The sequence below is a fragment of the Bidens hawaiensis genome, unplaced genomic scaffold (assembly GCF_021521415.1).
Source record: "Bidens hawaiensis isolate Kalapana, Puna unplaced genomic scaffold, B.hawaiensis_p1.1 tig00025770_1, whole genome shotgun sequence".
Classification (NCBI taxonomy): Eukaryota; Viridiplantae; Streptophyta; class Magnoliopsida; order Asterales; family Asteraceae; genus Bidens; species Bidens hawaiensis.
Genome location: NW_027494124.1, coordinates 147,153 through 164,040, shown reverse-complemented (window position 1 = coordinate 164,040; position 16,888 = coordinate 147,153). Strand labels below are relative to the sequence as shown.

The 16,888-nt window shown below is 35.2% G+C and overlaps 1 protein-coding gene and 2 pseudogenes across 1 annotated transcript; all 3 read left to right on the top strand.

Moving 5' to 3' along the window:
- Positions 1 to 659: 659 nt before the first annotated feature.
- LOC143572208 (G-type lectin S-receptor-like serine/threonine-protein kinase At4g27290) lies at positions 660 to 5,216 on the top strand. The gene is made up of 7 exons (XM_077057429.1): positions 660 to 2,040; positions 3,171 to 3,305; positions 3,395 to 3,549; positions 3,662 to 3,872; positions 3,955 to 4,189; positions 4,279 to 4,429; positions 4,538 to 5,216. Exons 1-7 carry the CDS (start codon positions 717 to 719, stop codon positions 4,850 to 4,852), a joined length of 2,526 nt encoding a protein of 841 aa, XP_076913544.1. The 5' UTR covers positions 660 to 716; the 3' UTR covers positions 4,853 to 5,216.
- A 7,380-nt stretch (positions 5,217 to 12,596) lies between these two features.
- LOC143572212 (glutaminyl-peptide cyclotransferase-like) lies at positions 12,597 to 14,923 on the top strand (annotated as a pseudogene).
- Positions 14,924 to 15,998: 1,075 nt separating this feature from the next.
- Positions 15,999 to 16,640, top strand: LOC143572211 (protein SENSITIVITY TO RED LIGHT REDUCED 1-like; annotated as a pseudogene).
- The last annotated feature ends 248 nt before the right edge of the window (positions 16,641 to 16,888 follow it).

The window sequence follows — 16,888 nt, the reverse complement described above, 5'->3', positions numbered from 1 at the left end:
TATATAATAATCACCTTTAACATAAGAATTCCGTCTTGCATCTGTCAAAGAATCGGTGGACTCTCTTAAAGCCATTGTTGCTATAATCGCTAGAATCAAAGTCAAAGTTTCGAGTTTGCATCTTACTTTTGTTTCCCCTTTTCATCTTCGCATAATTTTCTTCACCGTCAATTATTTTTGTGCGCATCATAACATCATTTTCGCAGAAATTACAACATACTGCGATGAATGTATACCAAATTAGAAGTCTCAAACAATCCCAAAGAATTTCTTTTGAGGAAAGAGGAATCATGCACAACTCTTTCAGGAATTTTGCCCTAATTTTATGATGTGAATCAAGCTTATATAGGTAATAAAATTTTCATACTAAATTCTCTTAGTAATTTCTCTTTGTAATTTTTCATACTTTCCCTTAGTATTTTCTCTTATTACTTACATTCGATCTCCATAGCTACCATTTCTAAGATGGCAAGCTTTCTTTTTTTTTTTCCTAATTAATATATTTTGAAAAACTTTTAATATATTTTCTTGAACAAAATTGACTTTTTATTTCTTTATGGTACTTTGAAAAATGTCAACCCTGAGAAAACTCACTCCCCTCGTGCAGTCTGCAGTCTGTAATTTAGGGTAAAAGAATCAAAGGGTCAACATCCAATCAGAAAATCTTCTTCGATTTCTTACTCGATTAAGTATAAAAGAATAAATAATACCCAAAAATGGTTGCTTATTATTGGGTATTTACAGCCCTCTACATTTCAGCATCAAATGCTTCTCCGATTAACACCGTTTCCAGTTTAACAAAAACCATCAATTCTAGCCTCGGTATGGCAGAACCCCTCTACGATGGTGATACATTAGTATCGAAAAATCAACGATTTGAATTGGGTTTCTTCTGCCCTACAAATCCATGCAAAGATATAAAGTTTTTGGGGATTTGGTACAAAAACATAGCACCTCTCACTGTTGTTTGGGTAGCTAATCGAAGAAGGCCGGTCCGAAGAGCATCCACGGGAGTTCATGTGGTGTTAAATGACTATGGGGTTCTTATAATACAAGATGCTAGTAAAAGAGTCATATGGAGGAAAGCTCCCAAAGGTTATTCTCATTCTACGGCTCGCAAACCGGTTATGCAGCTTTTGGATTCTGGGAATCTTGTTGTTAGAGATTGTGATAATTCATCTTGTGGAGATAATTTCTGGGAAAGCTTTAATCTTCCTGGTGATACATTGTTGCCTGGGATGAAACTCAGTTTGGATTATGGGTCCAAGCTTAGATACAGTGCGATCAATTCATGGAGAAAAAAAGACGATCCATCGGATGGTGATTTCAAGTTCGGGTTTGACAAGTTGGTTCAAGGTCCCCAGTTGGTTCTCACAAAGGAAAACGGGGTTAGACTTTCGCGATGGGGGCCGTGGGATGGACATATGTTTAGTGGTATGAATTATCTGAAGGATAATCCGGTTATGTCAACCACATTGTGGTTTCATGATGATGAAGTGTTTTTTAAATTTGAACCCCTGAATGAGTCCATGTTATTAAGGTTTGTCTTGAGTCCACTTGGTAGCCTTGAGTTCCTTTGGTGGAAGAGCAAGAATGATGGATGGCTAACAATTCTGACACTAAACAAAGAATACTGTGACCGGATTGGATCATGTGGTTCGTATAGTATATGTTATAGTGATGATCCAAGTTGTAGATGCTTGGAACATGGTTTCATGGCAATTTCATCGGTCGATTGGTGTGGATTTGAGTGCTCAAGTGGATGCAAGCGGAAATATGATCTTAATTGCTCCAAGGGAGATGGATTTTTGAAGTATGAACAAATGAAATTGCCTGATAATTCAACTGTCTGGGGTGCTTTAAGCACCAATGAATGTGAGAACAAGTGTGCAAAAGAATGCAACTGTATGGCATACGCTATCTTGAACATGTATGGCAACGGGAGTATTTGTGTGATTTGGTTTGATGATCTCAATGATTTGCGCGTGATTCATGGAGGTGGAAATGATCTTTACATACGCATGTCACACATCGAGCTAGGTATATTACATATGCAAGTTCTTGAAATAAAACATGAGTTAGAAATTCCTTTGGACATTTCTAAGGGAATGCAGGATCTGAATCTTTTTTCATAAATGGGTATGTAGGCAATGGTACATCATTCGAGGGCATAAGAGCAAGTGTTTCACAAATGGGGTTATCGCCAATTTAATTGGCGATAGGTGTCTTACAATATATGTATTGTGAGGATTTGTCGGTTTGAGATTTCCAATGCTTTACCAGATGATGTGACTAGACACAAAACCTATCGCCAATTCAATTGGCAGTAGCTGCTTTTCAAGAGATCTCTCACACTGACCTGTACAACTGATTTGACAGTGCAAAACCTATTGCCAAACCATTTGGCGATAGCTTTACCTTCTACCAACAAATCCTTACACACTTATGAAAATCCTACATTGTAAGAATCCTGTCAGCAATTAAATTGGCAATAACCCCATTTGTGAAGCAATTCCAAGAAAATACCCCCAAGTGATCAATCCACTGCATACATACCCATTTCGAGAAAATCGTAGGATCCAGAATGTACTTAAGGTAAAATTACTTAAAACATAATATGGTGAACGTGATGTATATATAGCCTAACAATTTATGTAATCAGTATTTTTCCTGTAAACTTAATTAACTGAAGAGAACATTTTCTGGTTATCTTCATTGACTTATAAACTACAAAATAAGTACCATTGGTAATGCAAAAATAAACCACCATCATAGCAAAACAGGCATCACAAATCAATTGGTATTCTTCAGTTATATCTTGTTGTCTTAAAACATGATGAACTTTCATATAGCGTTAAACTACTTTTCTGTGCGTGTCAATTGATAATGGTTGACCATCATCTGTAACTGTCATTTGAAGCAAAAATATCACATGAATTTATATGAACACAGTCATTAACGGTGTTCCAGTTCATGTGTGCGTGTTTCTCTTTGTAGCGCTAGCCTAGCACTATACTTGGCTTGAATTTATGTTATATAGTTCGTTTTGCTGCCTTTGTAAATCAAAAGAAAACATTAAGGTGCGTATTGATGTCTGCTAGACAACGTAAGTCCCTTGAGAATGTTATATTCGACTTGATTAATTTTCATTGAAATGATTTAACAATCAGATTCTATCATGCACAAGAAGAGGAAGAAAGTACTATTGCTTGTGGCTATTGTTGTCTTGTCTACAATTTCTTTTTTACTTGTACTGGCTGTTATAATTAGGTTTGTTTGTAAGCGGAAAAAATCGAAGAAAAAAGGTACTACTCATTTCATCTTTCATATATATCCTACATATTCTTATTTCCCATACCATTTGTGTTCTCTAAATTTGCTTCATTGTATTTAGCATCAGTACAGGAACACAATGCATTTACAGAATTTATATCTCCAGAGGAAGATTCAGATGTTCATTTCTTTGATTTGGATGAAATCGCCACTGCGACTAATAACTGGTCTAGTTCTAATGAGATTGGAGAAGGAGGGTTTGGTAGGGTCTATAAGGTAACCTTTATTATATAATATATGCTGCAGTTCAAGAGAAATTGAAAAACAAATGATTTTAAGTCGTACTGTAAATAATAATAATAATAATAATAGCATTATTCATTTTCAGGGTCAATTAGCTCGGGGAGAGGAAGTAGCCGTAAAGAGATTAGCCGACGGTTCTTGGCAAGGCATTCGGGAATTCAAGAATGAAGTCACTTTGATAGCGAAGCTTCAGCATAGGAATCTTGTGAAGCTTTTGGGATATTGCATTGAAGGATGTGAACGAATACTAGTATATGAATACCTCCCAAACCACAGCCTAGACCAAATCATTTTTGGTAAAATAGTCGTTCGAATTTAAACTTTGAACCTACTTTTTATAAATTGTGTTTTTTTTCTTTAATTCATTGAAATGTGTAGATCAAGTCAAGAGAAGGCTCTTAATGTGGGATGTTCGTTTCAAGATTATCAAAGGAGTGTCAAAAGGGCTTTTGTATCTCCATGACGATTCTAGACTCAGAATAATACATCGTGACTTAAAAGCAAGTAATATTTTGCTCGATAGAGATATGAACCCCAAGATTTCGGACTTTGGATTGGCAAGAATTCTCGCAAGTGAGAAAGAGGAAATGACAAACCGAGTAATTGGAACACAGTAAGAATGCATTCTAGACCTCTGCCTAACTTTTCCATGAGAAAATACAACTCTCATCTATTGAATCTAAACTACTTTCTTTTGTCAAGTGGTTATATGCCTCCAGAATACATAATGAACGGCCATTTTTCGAGGAGGTCAGATGTGTATAGCTTTGGTGTTTTGGTCTTGGAGATAATAAGTGGGAAAAAAAATTGGGGATTTCATCATCCTGATCATAATCTAAACCTGCTAGGTCATGTAAGTACCTAAATTATGTTACATTTCTTGGTTGTTAAGAGGGAAAACCCATATTATTCATTTCATGTAGCTTCAATTTCACATAATTTTGATTAATCTTTATTTCAGGCATGGAAGTTGTGGACTGCAGGACGACCCCTAGAACTAATGGACCCTGTATTAGTTGAGTCAAACATTCAAGAGGATGAGGTGATAAAGTGTATACATATTGGTTTGTTATGTGTCCAAAAACAGCCTGAAGACCGGCCTACAATGTCTGAGGTTGTCAACATGCAACAAGGCGATAATTTTGTTACAGTACGCCAACCCGACGAACCTGGTTTTTATGCAGGTAGGTCTTTGATTGGAGCAGGATTTTCTACAATGGAAAGAGAGCTTGACAGTGTAAATGACGTAACGATGACGACTTTAACTGGACGATAGTTCAGAATAACTAAAGCCATACCTTTCAGATTAGAAGGATACTTGTGCAGACTATGTAAATGGATCTGTAGAAGCTTACAGCTGATATAATGATCGAAATTTGCATCCTATATTGTTGTTATCTGGTTTGTTGTACCAAAAGTTGGGATGCAGATGTCTATCATATTTACTGTTGTTTTGTCATCTATGCACAATGCTGAGAAACTTTTATGATGTTTTTGTTGAGTATAAATGATATTTGATCTTTAATATACAAGGATTCTTTATTGAATTCAACCACATAACTGACATGAGACTTGCAAATATTTATGTTTTGTACAGACACCGCCAATCGACACCATAGACCGTCATTACCACCCTTCAGAGGGGCAGTTATTGATGGATATCAACCGCCTTGATTGAAAAGCAGCCCCAAAAACTTAGCAGTAAGCTTTGCATTGAACAGAAATAAATGAAGAAAAAGTTGCTGCACTTTTGAAACCAATCTGATTGGAATTGTTTAAACCAAAAGAATTAACAAAAATCTTTATTGATCCATTTTTGTGACAAAAGTTTTTACATCTAAAATCCATCAAACTTAACTTTGTACTTGTTAGAATCCATCAAACTTAACTTTGTACTTGTTAGGATTTGAACCCACGCCATTTTTGTTGGGGCAGATATCCTACCACTAGACGATAGCTAGCTCCATACCATACCACTTTCATTGATTGGTAATAATTAGAAAACAAGACCATTATTTAATAAACCATACTGAAACCAACTAAAACTCTACTTACTAACTAATAGGAATTATTCAAATTCTAAAGATAAACTAAATTAAATCCATATTTATATTTTTTTTAGAACGCTGACTTTCATTTTTGTATTTAGGCAACCGTACTCTCCAATTTGAAGAGTCCCGTTGCCCCACTCTGGCCGGACTATGTTGTCTTAACTGACCCCACGCTAGCTGCAGAGTTTGGCTTTGGCATTCCTCCGGGAAATCATACCGTCGGCTGCCATTTGGCAGCTGTTGTGCCGCTACAATAGCAGAACTCTCTAGTGTAACAAACAGTGAGACGAAAAGACGGGTGCGCTCGGGATCCAAACTGGCAACCTCGCAAGACATTGCTCAAATCCTCCATTGCCATATCCACTCAAAGTGACACAAATAGGGATTGAACTTGAATCTCCACTAGAGAGCCCTAAGCCTTCCTATCACTGGCCACAAGTGAGAGATTTCCACATTAGCTAAGCCTAAACTTCAACAAATAGAATAAATAACTAAATTAACTAATAAACTAGAAAAGACTAATATGCCCTTATGAACTTCACTCGCATTAGCAACCCCTTCACATATGAATTTTTACCATTAACTCCAACCATCTTCTTGAATCAAATTCACATAATCATCATTTTTCTCCCACTTTGAACATTCATTCGCAAAAGTACAAGAGTTCATTACACTTGAAACATCTATGAATTTTATCCGGTGAAACCTACCATTACCTCAACCTTTCCCGAACCCCCTACCTCCACCTTGGCATCTTAGGTCTTCACAGTTTGAACTCCCAATGCCACAACCACAATGTTCGCATCTATTTTCCTTAACCTTCTCTTTTGTATTTGTATTGGAGAGTAGTAGTTTACCATGCATAACCTCTTCCTTAGTTGGCTTCTTGATGCATTCCTTGAAACTTTCAATCTCCGAAGAACTTCTTGAAATGGTGTCGTTTTAAGATCAACAAACTTTTCAATCACAGCCACAATTTGCATGAACTTTTCTGGTATAAAACACAAAACTTTCGAACCAATATTTTGTCTTGATTCATGGACTCAATGCTATCAAGAGACTCGTTATACTTAATCTTTAGTAGGGATGGCACAAAATCTGAACTCGATGAGAGTATTAGAAGCATCTAGGACGTGTATAGTTCAGGTAATAGCGTAAGGCACTAGGTATGAGATTTTTTTTAAATACTTTCGTGGGTATGTACCCATTTATCCAACCCAATACCAGATAAAGTATACATATATACTCGATTATAAGTCCCACGTGATTTTCCTTTTTTTTTTAATTCTTTTCAAGTATATATTCCTAAAACCAGATTTATGTTAAGTATATATTGTTTGTAATATGTTCTATTTATTTTAAGTATATACAATATAAAATATACAAGATAATATATCTTAAACCTGCTAGTATGTATGACTAATAACCAATGCGTAATTTCTTGATCCTCGACGGTTTTAGGCCGGGTATGAGAAAAACTTTTATAATTGGGTATGCGGATGGGAGTACCTAAAACCATCTCAAATCAGACCTATTGCCCTCCCTAATGATTAGAGATTCGAACTTTGATTTGATTTTCTTTAGCCTCACCTCCATAACCCTTTCAACACTAACAAAACAATTCTTCAAAGTATCCCAAATTCCCTTAACTTTGGTAAACCAAGAAAGTTGCAACACGAGCTTTTTCGGGCTTGAAATATATATGCTACTTGTAGTGTATTCAAATTGACACAACGAAGAGTTAATCAACTATGAAGTTAGTACGGTATTCGATTGATTCAATAGAACGATTATTATGAGAAATCAAAACAATAACATAGAAGGGGATGGGAAACATATTATAGAAAGAGAGACGAGGAGAACATATTAACCAATTTCTAACAATTTTAATGTACTATCGTCTATTGTTATCGCTCTTTTTATAATGATCGTTCAACTAGATTGGCCATTTGAATTGGGCTACTTAATTGATTAAGTTGGGATGAAGAGTTGGGGTTGGTTCAGAACACTATCACCACATTGTTCCTCTTTTGATCTGTTTCTGTTCCTGGATCGATTAACTCCCAAAGTCCATGGAAGTTGAGAATCAGTTTGATCTTCACGGCCCAACTGGTGTGGTTAGTAGTAACCTAATATGATATAGGCATACACCAGTAGTATTGGCAAAATATTTATAAAACCTGTAGGTCCAAGTCCTCAAACGGATCTCACAACTTGTTCTTGAATCAATCACGGTTGCTGGTTAGCGAAAATCACCAACAACTTAACCAAGATCTCGGATCTTGAGTTGTGTTTGAGTTATTTCATATTATGGAAACTTTAAGAGATAAGGTTGAGAGAGAGAGAGAGTGTATTCTTGCAAAAGGTTGTTGTATGCATGGCCATGCTTCACCTTTTATAGGTTAAGGCATGCCATGCATCCTTTTATTGTTAATTCCCATTTTGCTTTTGTTTGCAAGGCCTCGGGCCCAAACATACACAAACAAGGAAACAAAAGTGATGGTTGGGTAAAAATTAGTTATTATTATATATTAATTAGTTATATTTAGGTAAATAAATGAATAAACATTGGTACTTCAAGCATTGTTTACGTGTTTCAGGATATTGGAAGCTTTGGAGCTTAACGAGGATATTTACGGGCTTGGAATGAAGATCGAGAAGTGAAAGATTGGAAGTGCACGCATCACGAGCCAGTCAAGAAAAGAAAATAAAAAATATTGAAAAGTTACATCTTCGCGATACGCGAAGATGCAAAGAAGGGCAACTTCGCGATACGCGAAGTTGCAGAAAATCGGCCGCGACTATTTTGTCCTTCGCGATACGTGAAGAAGCAAGACAGGACATCTTCGCGATACGCGAAGATGCTTAAGCCGGCCAAAAATTTAGGTTTTCCCTATTTAAACCCCTTAACCTCCCCATTCGGCTAATAACGACTTCCAGAGGCAGAAGAGCTGTGCTAAGGCGATTTCCCACCATCCCGAAGCTTCCGGTTTATCTCGGGATTGCATGTTCATCAAGATTAGTGATATAATCGATATGTCGATGCTTGGCTAAGTTTCTTGTTCATTCTAGGGTAGGTTTTTGTGTATTTTAACTTATGACCAGATTGATATGTTTAATGTTTATGAGCTTGATTGAGCTTTTGCCTTAGTCTTGCTTAAATTGTGATTGATTATTTAAACAATTTGTGTTTGGGATTATTAATTAATGCATTATTTGTTTGGTTGTGTTCATTAACATTTAGGGTTTAAGCTCTTGTGTCATTGATTAGTTATCATCAAATATTGTCTCTTAATTGGTTTTAACAAACATAAGTTGGTGATTAGGTAAACCGAGTTTCATTGTGTCATCAATTCGGTTAGGGTATCATTTGACATCACAATCCAACTACTAGGTTTAGTAATTACTGCGTAATCAATATAATCGAATCTGGGATTAAGTTGAATGTCACATTAACCGAACCTAGAATGAATGCTTTTATTAATATTATTTACAAATCGTTTTTAAGTAATTGTTAGTTTTAATCTTTTTCTAAAAAACCGCTTGACATCGTCTGTCCGCCTTAGTTTAATAATTAACTTAGTAATATTAAATTAGCACTTTCCTTGAGTTCCTGTGGAGACGACCTTACTTACCCGTACTAGTTATAGGTAATTAAGTCCTTAATTAATTGTTTTTGAGTAGACTGCGACAGCCTACGTCAAAAAGCATAACATACAAACGTGAAATACACTAACAAATACAAAAGACTTAGTGTAACAAAATAGGCTCAACAATCTCCCTCTAGTATTTAGTATATGTTGTAGCTTTCGTCTTTAATCCGTATCATACACAAGGCAATCATATTCTAGTTGATCTTCAACAAGAGATGAACAAACTTGTTGAACTTCTCAACTATTCAATCTGTGCTTGGCCGTCCTGGATCTTCGAGTCTGTGCAGTGGAGACTCATGCAACTTCTTGATGTCTCCTTCATCAAATCCCATAAGCTCCTACATGTCAAATAGACGAATCGGGTGCATCTGCTTGCAATGTATCACCAGTTCACCTGTCTCACCGTCAAAATCCCAACAGATAAAGTCTGAAAGTGTGTTGGGTATGAAAGGTTCTCCATGGTAAACTTCTCGGTCGTATTTTGGCATTCCGTACCGCCATGCCTTTCTTCTCTTCCCGGTTGTCGGATCAATATCTGTAGGATGCATGTAGGTCTTTCCCATGTTAAGCTTGAATCTCGGGAAGTCATCCTCTGCTTCTTTATTGAGAAATATCTTGAACCAGTCCTCAAGTCCCTTTTCACCAATACCATCACTTGCTACCCTTAAAAAATAGTTCATGTCGAGATGGGGCAGCGTGTGCATGTAGGTGAGGTCTCCATTTTCATGCCGAATAGCCCAACTTTCACTACCGCATGCCATTTGCAGTACAAGATGAAGGATTCATCATGATATGGGTAATTCCTACATCGGACACTGACACGCTTATTGACGCAGTGCCACTTCCTTTTCCTTAGCATCGGGACCTAAGTAGCATCAGCAGTGGCAGCAGCAACAGGACAATAACATCTATGAAAACAGTTGAGACAGGATCATCAGTAGTGGCAGGATCACTGATATCTGTATTTGGTGAGTAGTTGAGGTAGTCATCCGCATAATCAAAATCAAACCGTGTTTCCTTCACTTAAGATTCAGTACATGCAAAAACATTATGACCAAAAATGGATGTAAAGTCATCATCCAGTGCAACATCTTGATCCCTTGTCTCCTTTGAGGCATTACCAACAGAGGGATCTTGAACATCATCATCATCATCATGTGGAGCAGACTGATCTTCTGCTCCACCACCACCACCACCAATGCCATCACCGCCATCACCATCATCATTCTCATCATCAGAGTCGTCATCATCATCTGACTCGTCTTTATCATCACCAAATTCTCCTTCTCTCTCTTCTTAATCATCATCACTGTCATCTTAATCATCTCCAACAGTTTCTTCACCAACAACAACAACATCATCTCCTCCAACAATACCAATACCACCGTCACCACCACTGATGTGCTAAAAATAGTTATATAAAAACACGCTAATCTAGACACTAAGTAATAAATTCAAGACTCTTAACTTAACTAAAACTACTAACTGGCAAGTGAACCGATCGACTCTAGTACAACTAAGTAAGTCCGGATATTGAACCCACAGGACTCTTTAAATTACGTAAACTAGCTAAATTAGACTTAACTACAGACAGGTCTATTTATTTATTATTATTGGGGGTTTTACTAAAAACTAATATTAAACTAATATTAAATTGATTAATAAAACTAAAGACGACTTAACTTATAACTTGGATTTAACTCAGATAATGATAAACAACCACCTAGGCTAGAATCCCTAATGTATCAATTATCAAATAGTTGGAAAATGCTAAGTTATAGAACTGGGATCTTAAATTATTCACTTAAAAAAACCCAAATAGGACCCCCGACCCTTCTCAAGAAGACACCTATGGATTTCTATTAAGTTCTTAAAAACACCCTTTTAATTAGACTTGCTTGCGGTCGCTAATTTATTTTATGATAAGTACCTCTATAAGAAATCCTACCTTACAGCGCGGAAATCAAAGGTAGTTTAAAGTACTCACTTGACTAGATAAACAAGGCTGAAAAATTAAACCTAGACGGACTCCTTACGAAGAACTAAATCTAGCAATCTTAAACAATCAAGACTTATCATATAATCTATCACCTCTTAGCTATTTAGATTAGCAGCACACTTAGATCTATTTGATTTATTAATATTGTTCCTATAGCTTTATTGCATATCAACCATAAACTAGTCAAAAACACACAATAGATGACCTAACAGAATCCTATCATATGACAGACAATCACTAAGGAAACTGTGGAACAATAAAACCCGTCAAACAATCCTAGGCACACATATGCATCGAATAAATAACAAGAAACCTCTTACTTAATCATAAATCGTAACAAAAGCAAAATCCAAACTAAAATCCAACATCAACAAAAGTTCATCATAAACCTAGATGGCTTAGGGGTTTAACCAACAACCATACTTAAAAACAAACCAAATAAATAAAGTTCAAAACTGAATTCATAAAGAAAACAATAAAAGCAAACCAAATAATAATAATGTTTGGTTGAGTAGGCGTTGAACCTGGACGCTCTCTAGCTAAACCAAAAGCTTTCTTCTTTAATTTCTTCTTCTTTTCCCTTGCGTAGGGCTCTGTCCCTGATTGTTGTCCGGCCCTCAATATATTGTGTCTGACCTCTCTTTCTATTTCTTTTCCATATATTCTAACCGACACTTGATTCCAACCTCCTTGTACATGGGCCCTATACTTAACATATTCAACAATTAATTAACATGTGTTTTTAACTTGTTATGTAAGTTTTAAAACAAAATAATAATAATAATAATAATAATAATTAATATTTGAACTGCTACAGAGATTCTTCAAATTCTCAAGTTTAGTTTTTGTTATTATTATTATTTAATCAATTCAATTTATTTCACTAGCAAGTCACATACAATTTGTTTGTATGCCACTTAATTTCTAATTCATCTATATAATATTATTAAGAAAGAGTGATGGACAACATGGTAATTTCACAATTAGAGGTTAGAGACAAAAGAAACAATAAACAAATTGACAGAAAAAGTAATTTGTCATTACATCTTCTCATTCTTTAAGCGTATCGTACAAGTTTATAATGCTTCACGTTTAATATAATTACCCTTCTACCTTTTATGATTTAAATTACTGTTTAATCCTAGGCATGCATCCAAAAGGTTTTACTCTGCATTCCCAGTTAATTGGTCCTCATTATAATCAAACGTTTGTATTCAGTTCGCGCACACCCCACCAAGACTAACATTCATTGCTCCATTGATTATGGTTTCTTCAAGCATCCAACCGACCCCATCATTGCGATTAGGTTTTACATGAATGCTGATCGGTTACTATTCCCATCTCTTCTCTGTATATTTAGTTATCTCAGATGGTAATTGTAGGGTGGGTTCAATATTCGAACTGTTGGCGGTGGCTTACCTCCGGTTGTCTCCATCATCGTCGGTTGTTGCCGGGTTCAATTTAAGAAACCCTAGGCGGCGGCCGTTTGTTGATGACAGCGCTCCGGTGTGGGGAAGTCTGCCGTCGTCGTCGATTGTTGCAGGGGTGGTAGTTTGGTGGTGGAACTTTCTGAGGACGATTGTTGCATCATTGCTTGAAATGGGTCAGGTGCACCAGGTATCATGAATTTGGTTAGTAACAACTTCAATTTTGTAATCTTTATTATAAACTCGTATTAAGGTTTGTAATTTGATGATTTATGCAAATCATGTGACCCTATTCAATACAGAAAATATGGGGGTTACAGTTATCCAGTTTGTTATGCATTTCGATTGATTTGATTTTGTGATTTGGTTAGAACTATAGACAATTTTATGGTTTTTGATTATTTCTGAGTTGGTTTACTAAGCAGGTACCTTTTTCCTTATATGTGTAGATTATTGAGATTCTATTCGTTGGATTAACGCTGCTTCTTGATAAAGGAGGTTGATAATGATGATTGTGAAGACCATTCACTTGAGTAACTTGCAGATGATATGCTTGAAGACAGGTTTGAATTGACAGAATTGTTATTTTACTGAAGCAATACAGGTGAAGTGAGCAGACAAGTAAGCTAAACGAACTAATATGAATATTTATGGCTCCAAATATGAATATATATTGTTAATGTAGAATTTTATGTGATTTTGTAGGTTGTATCACAAACGGGTTTCATATATGATAGACATAGTTTAAGCAAAGTACGTGCTTCAACTTCATCTATAAACCGATTTCAAGTGTCTACATGTGATCATATAAATACATTTTCTATAGGGCTGTCAATTTTTGATAGGACCTGTTAACACAATACAAAGTTAAGCTGGTTGGGGTTGAGTTAAACGGGCTAATCGTGCTAAATGGGTTAACTATACGAAATGCTTATATAACCAGTTCATCAAACTATATACTTTTCTAAAATAGTTAAATATATTAATAATAAACTTTACTAATTTTTTAAGTATATGTGGAATTTAGTTTTTGATGACTTTTATTTTATCTTGTTATAGGTTAACCATGTTAAATGGATTGTGTCGCATAACTGTTTGTTAAGCATGTTCGTGCGTGTGTTTAAATGACACGATTTGTTAAATGTGTTCTCATGACTGATTTGTTTAACATGACACGTTTTGCTGGCCATAATTTTATGTTGCAGGTTGAGAAATTTAGTCTATGAAAGATGGATGGGGTTTTGCAACTGATGGGAAAGTACTGTTTGGAAGTGATGGATCTTCCTCCTTATTAAAATAAATCCTCACACAATGGAAGGTTAATTTGCATCGCTAAATTAATTTTCTAACTGTTTCATAAACTTTGTTCCATTATTTCATTATGTCTCCTTTTCTTTGTTTTTGTGAAGTTATACAAGAACATGCTATTAAATTTAAAGATCGTGAAGTATACAATCTAAATGAACTAGAGTACATTAACAATGAAATTTGGGCGAACATTTGGCAGAGTGACTGCATAGTGAGAATCTCACCAATAGATGGAACTGTAATGGGATGGATTCTTCTGCAGGATTTAAGGTAATAGAAATGTACCATCGATATTATTTACTACCAGGAGTATTTTTTTGTCTTTTTTTTTTTGCCTTTTTATATATTTTGCATTGGAAATAATATTTGACTTTTATTTTAACGATGGATTAATACCCGCTGGGTATAATGTAAGTATGTTATTGACGTCTTTATTTATATTAATAATTAATGGAGTTGCTGGTTCATTTTTTACTCATCTAATTTACTGTTTTTCAGATTGATGTCTTAAATGGAATAGCTTGGGATGCTGATAACAAGCGAAATTTTGGTTAGTGTTTTTTATATATTTTTTATATAATGTCTGCATTGTCATCATGGTTAGTGTTTTTTATATATTTTTTATATAATGTCTGCATTGTCATCAGTATCTTTTATAAGCATGTAAACACTTAAATTTTTCTGCACATACACATATAAATTCAAATACTTTGTCACCATGATATATTTTACAAATCTCGCGTAGTGTCACTACACCCTTGTGTGTGTATTCTGTATCCACTACGAAGCATATGTGGTTTTGTTGCTGCAGTGACGGGAAAATTTTGGCCAAAGGTCTATGAGATAAAGTTGCATCCACATAAGAATACTTTGCATTCTGCTATAGAAAAAAATGTAGGAATTGCATAGATTATGATATGATTTATAGTTATCTTCAAGTTTAGTTTAATTATAATCTGAAGTCACATTTGCTTGTGATTTCGATTTCATTGCAGAGTTATTGCCGGTTAGAGAAATTATTCAACTTCTAAACATGAAGTCAAAGTCAAAATTGCCTGAAAAAGAATAGGCAAGTGTGTACTTATAATAATTTCAACTGCTTGAAGCTGTAAGTTTTTATGGGTTTGATGCTTTGATTGAATTTATATCTATGTGTTGTGGTTAACTCTTGATAATTATGTTCTGTAAAAATAAACTTTCAGTAGTTGAAATGGAATGAAATTTAATTTTCAGCAAATGAATGTGAGTGAAAATTAAAGAACCTGTAACCCTTATATTGGCCCATCTGTTTATTCCTAATGATCTTTAACCATTTGTTTGGCGATGATGGACTGTGAATCATCCTTATCTTTTTTTAATGATTATTGGCTTTCAACTTTTGATTATAATATATATGGTGATTCTAATTGCCAATTCTATTAGGTTTTTATTATGACTGAGGAATGGTATTGATTTTTAAATATTCTTTTTGTCTTGTATATATAAAATATGAATGGTTTGGTTAATTTTGGTTAACGAGGGTCACAAAAAAAATGATAACCGATTTTCTGTTAATTTAGTTTCGGTTTATGGTTAAATCCGGTTCGCTTTTGTCAGTTTTCGGTTCGGTTTGGTTAATTTTGGTTAACCGAGGGTACTAAAAAAAACTAATAACTGATTTTCAGTTAACTTAGTTTATGTTAATTTTGGTTTGATTTCATTGGTTTTCTATTCGATTGATTTCGGTCAACTGATTTTTGGTTATTTTTGGTTCGGTTTCGTTGGTTTTCGGTTTGATTAATTTGGTTCGGTTCATTGGTTTCCAGTTACTGCTCGCCCTTTATATAGATTATTAGGTTGTACACAGGCACGTATGCATCGGCTTTTGAGACCAAAATGCTTAGAGATGCTTGATATGTTTATTATATATTATATTAGTTTGATGTGTTTCTAATTTTGTGTTCTTTGAATGTTACAAATTATTCTGGTCTTCTTGATTAAGACAATGGTTGCTTCGGCAGAAACCGACTAGCGCAAGGTGGTCAAAGATGATGACTGAACAGTCGTTTTGCCATGTTGCAAGAACCAGAAACGAAAATTTCCCAAACGTAAATATGCAAAAGAACAGCAAGAATAAACGCATAGGACTCCTGATCTCGAAACAGGCCCGAAAGAGAACTAAAACTAATGCCAAAGTTGCAAATATGTATCGAATATCTTGAAAAGTCCCAATTTTTTACTGTTTTTCTTGATCAAATCCTTAAATTTTGAAGTTACATACTGTTTTTCTAATATTGCTAAATCAGAACACAAACTAAACATGGTGCTATACGGTATTGGCAGCATTGAATCATTTGACTCGCCACGTTTACAGCTTAGCCTTGCGGTTCTCATGAAAAGAAAACTTGACTGGATTGGAGAAATTGAAGTTTTTGATTCAATCATTTCCTTGACCGATTCAAAGGTCATGGAGGAGATTATAACCAGGGGTGCAAACGTTACTATCAAGATCGGCATTAAGTCAATGAAGGATCCAACAAAATGGACCAAAACTGGTAGAACTTTTAAAAATGCTTGGAAGAGTTTTCAGTTTGGTTTTGTTTCAAAGAGTCCTTGTCCGAATGTTTCTTGGTTTTGGTACCTCTAGAATTATACCCTATAAAGTTGTGTCTTTGGAATGTTATAGCATCTCATGGTTTTAGTTGGCTTTAGTTTGTAATGATAGCTGAACTTATATTGGGATTTAAGGTTGGCCCGGAAACCATTATTGGTCTTGTTGAGTGCTTCTTAGCCACTATACTTGGTTGGTCGGTTATGGGTCGAATAGTTGAACCAGGAATCAGACCAGGGATTAGACCGGTTTTTAAATTCATTTGGTTATTCTTTCCACATTTT

What these genes read in the sequence shown, in the direction of transcription:
- LOC143572208 (XM_077057429.1), top strand. Translation starts at nt 717, where the DNA reads ATGGTTGCTTATTATTGGGTATTTACAGCCCTCTACATTTCAGCATCA. An exon ending in GAAAAAATCGAAGAAAAAAG is followed by an intron (nt 3,306 to 3,394) that starts GTACTACTCATT and finishes CATTGTATTTAG; the next exon opens with CATCAGTACAGGAACACAAT. An exon ending in AACCGAGTAATTGGAACACA is followed by an intron (nt 4,190 to 4,278) that starts GTAAGAATGCAT and finishes TCTTTTGTCAAG; the next exon opens with TGGTTATATGCCTCCAGAAT.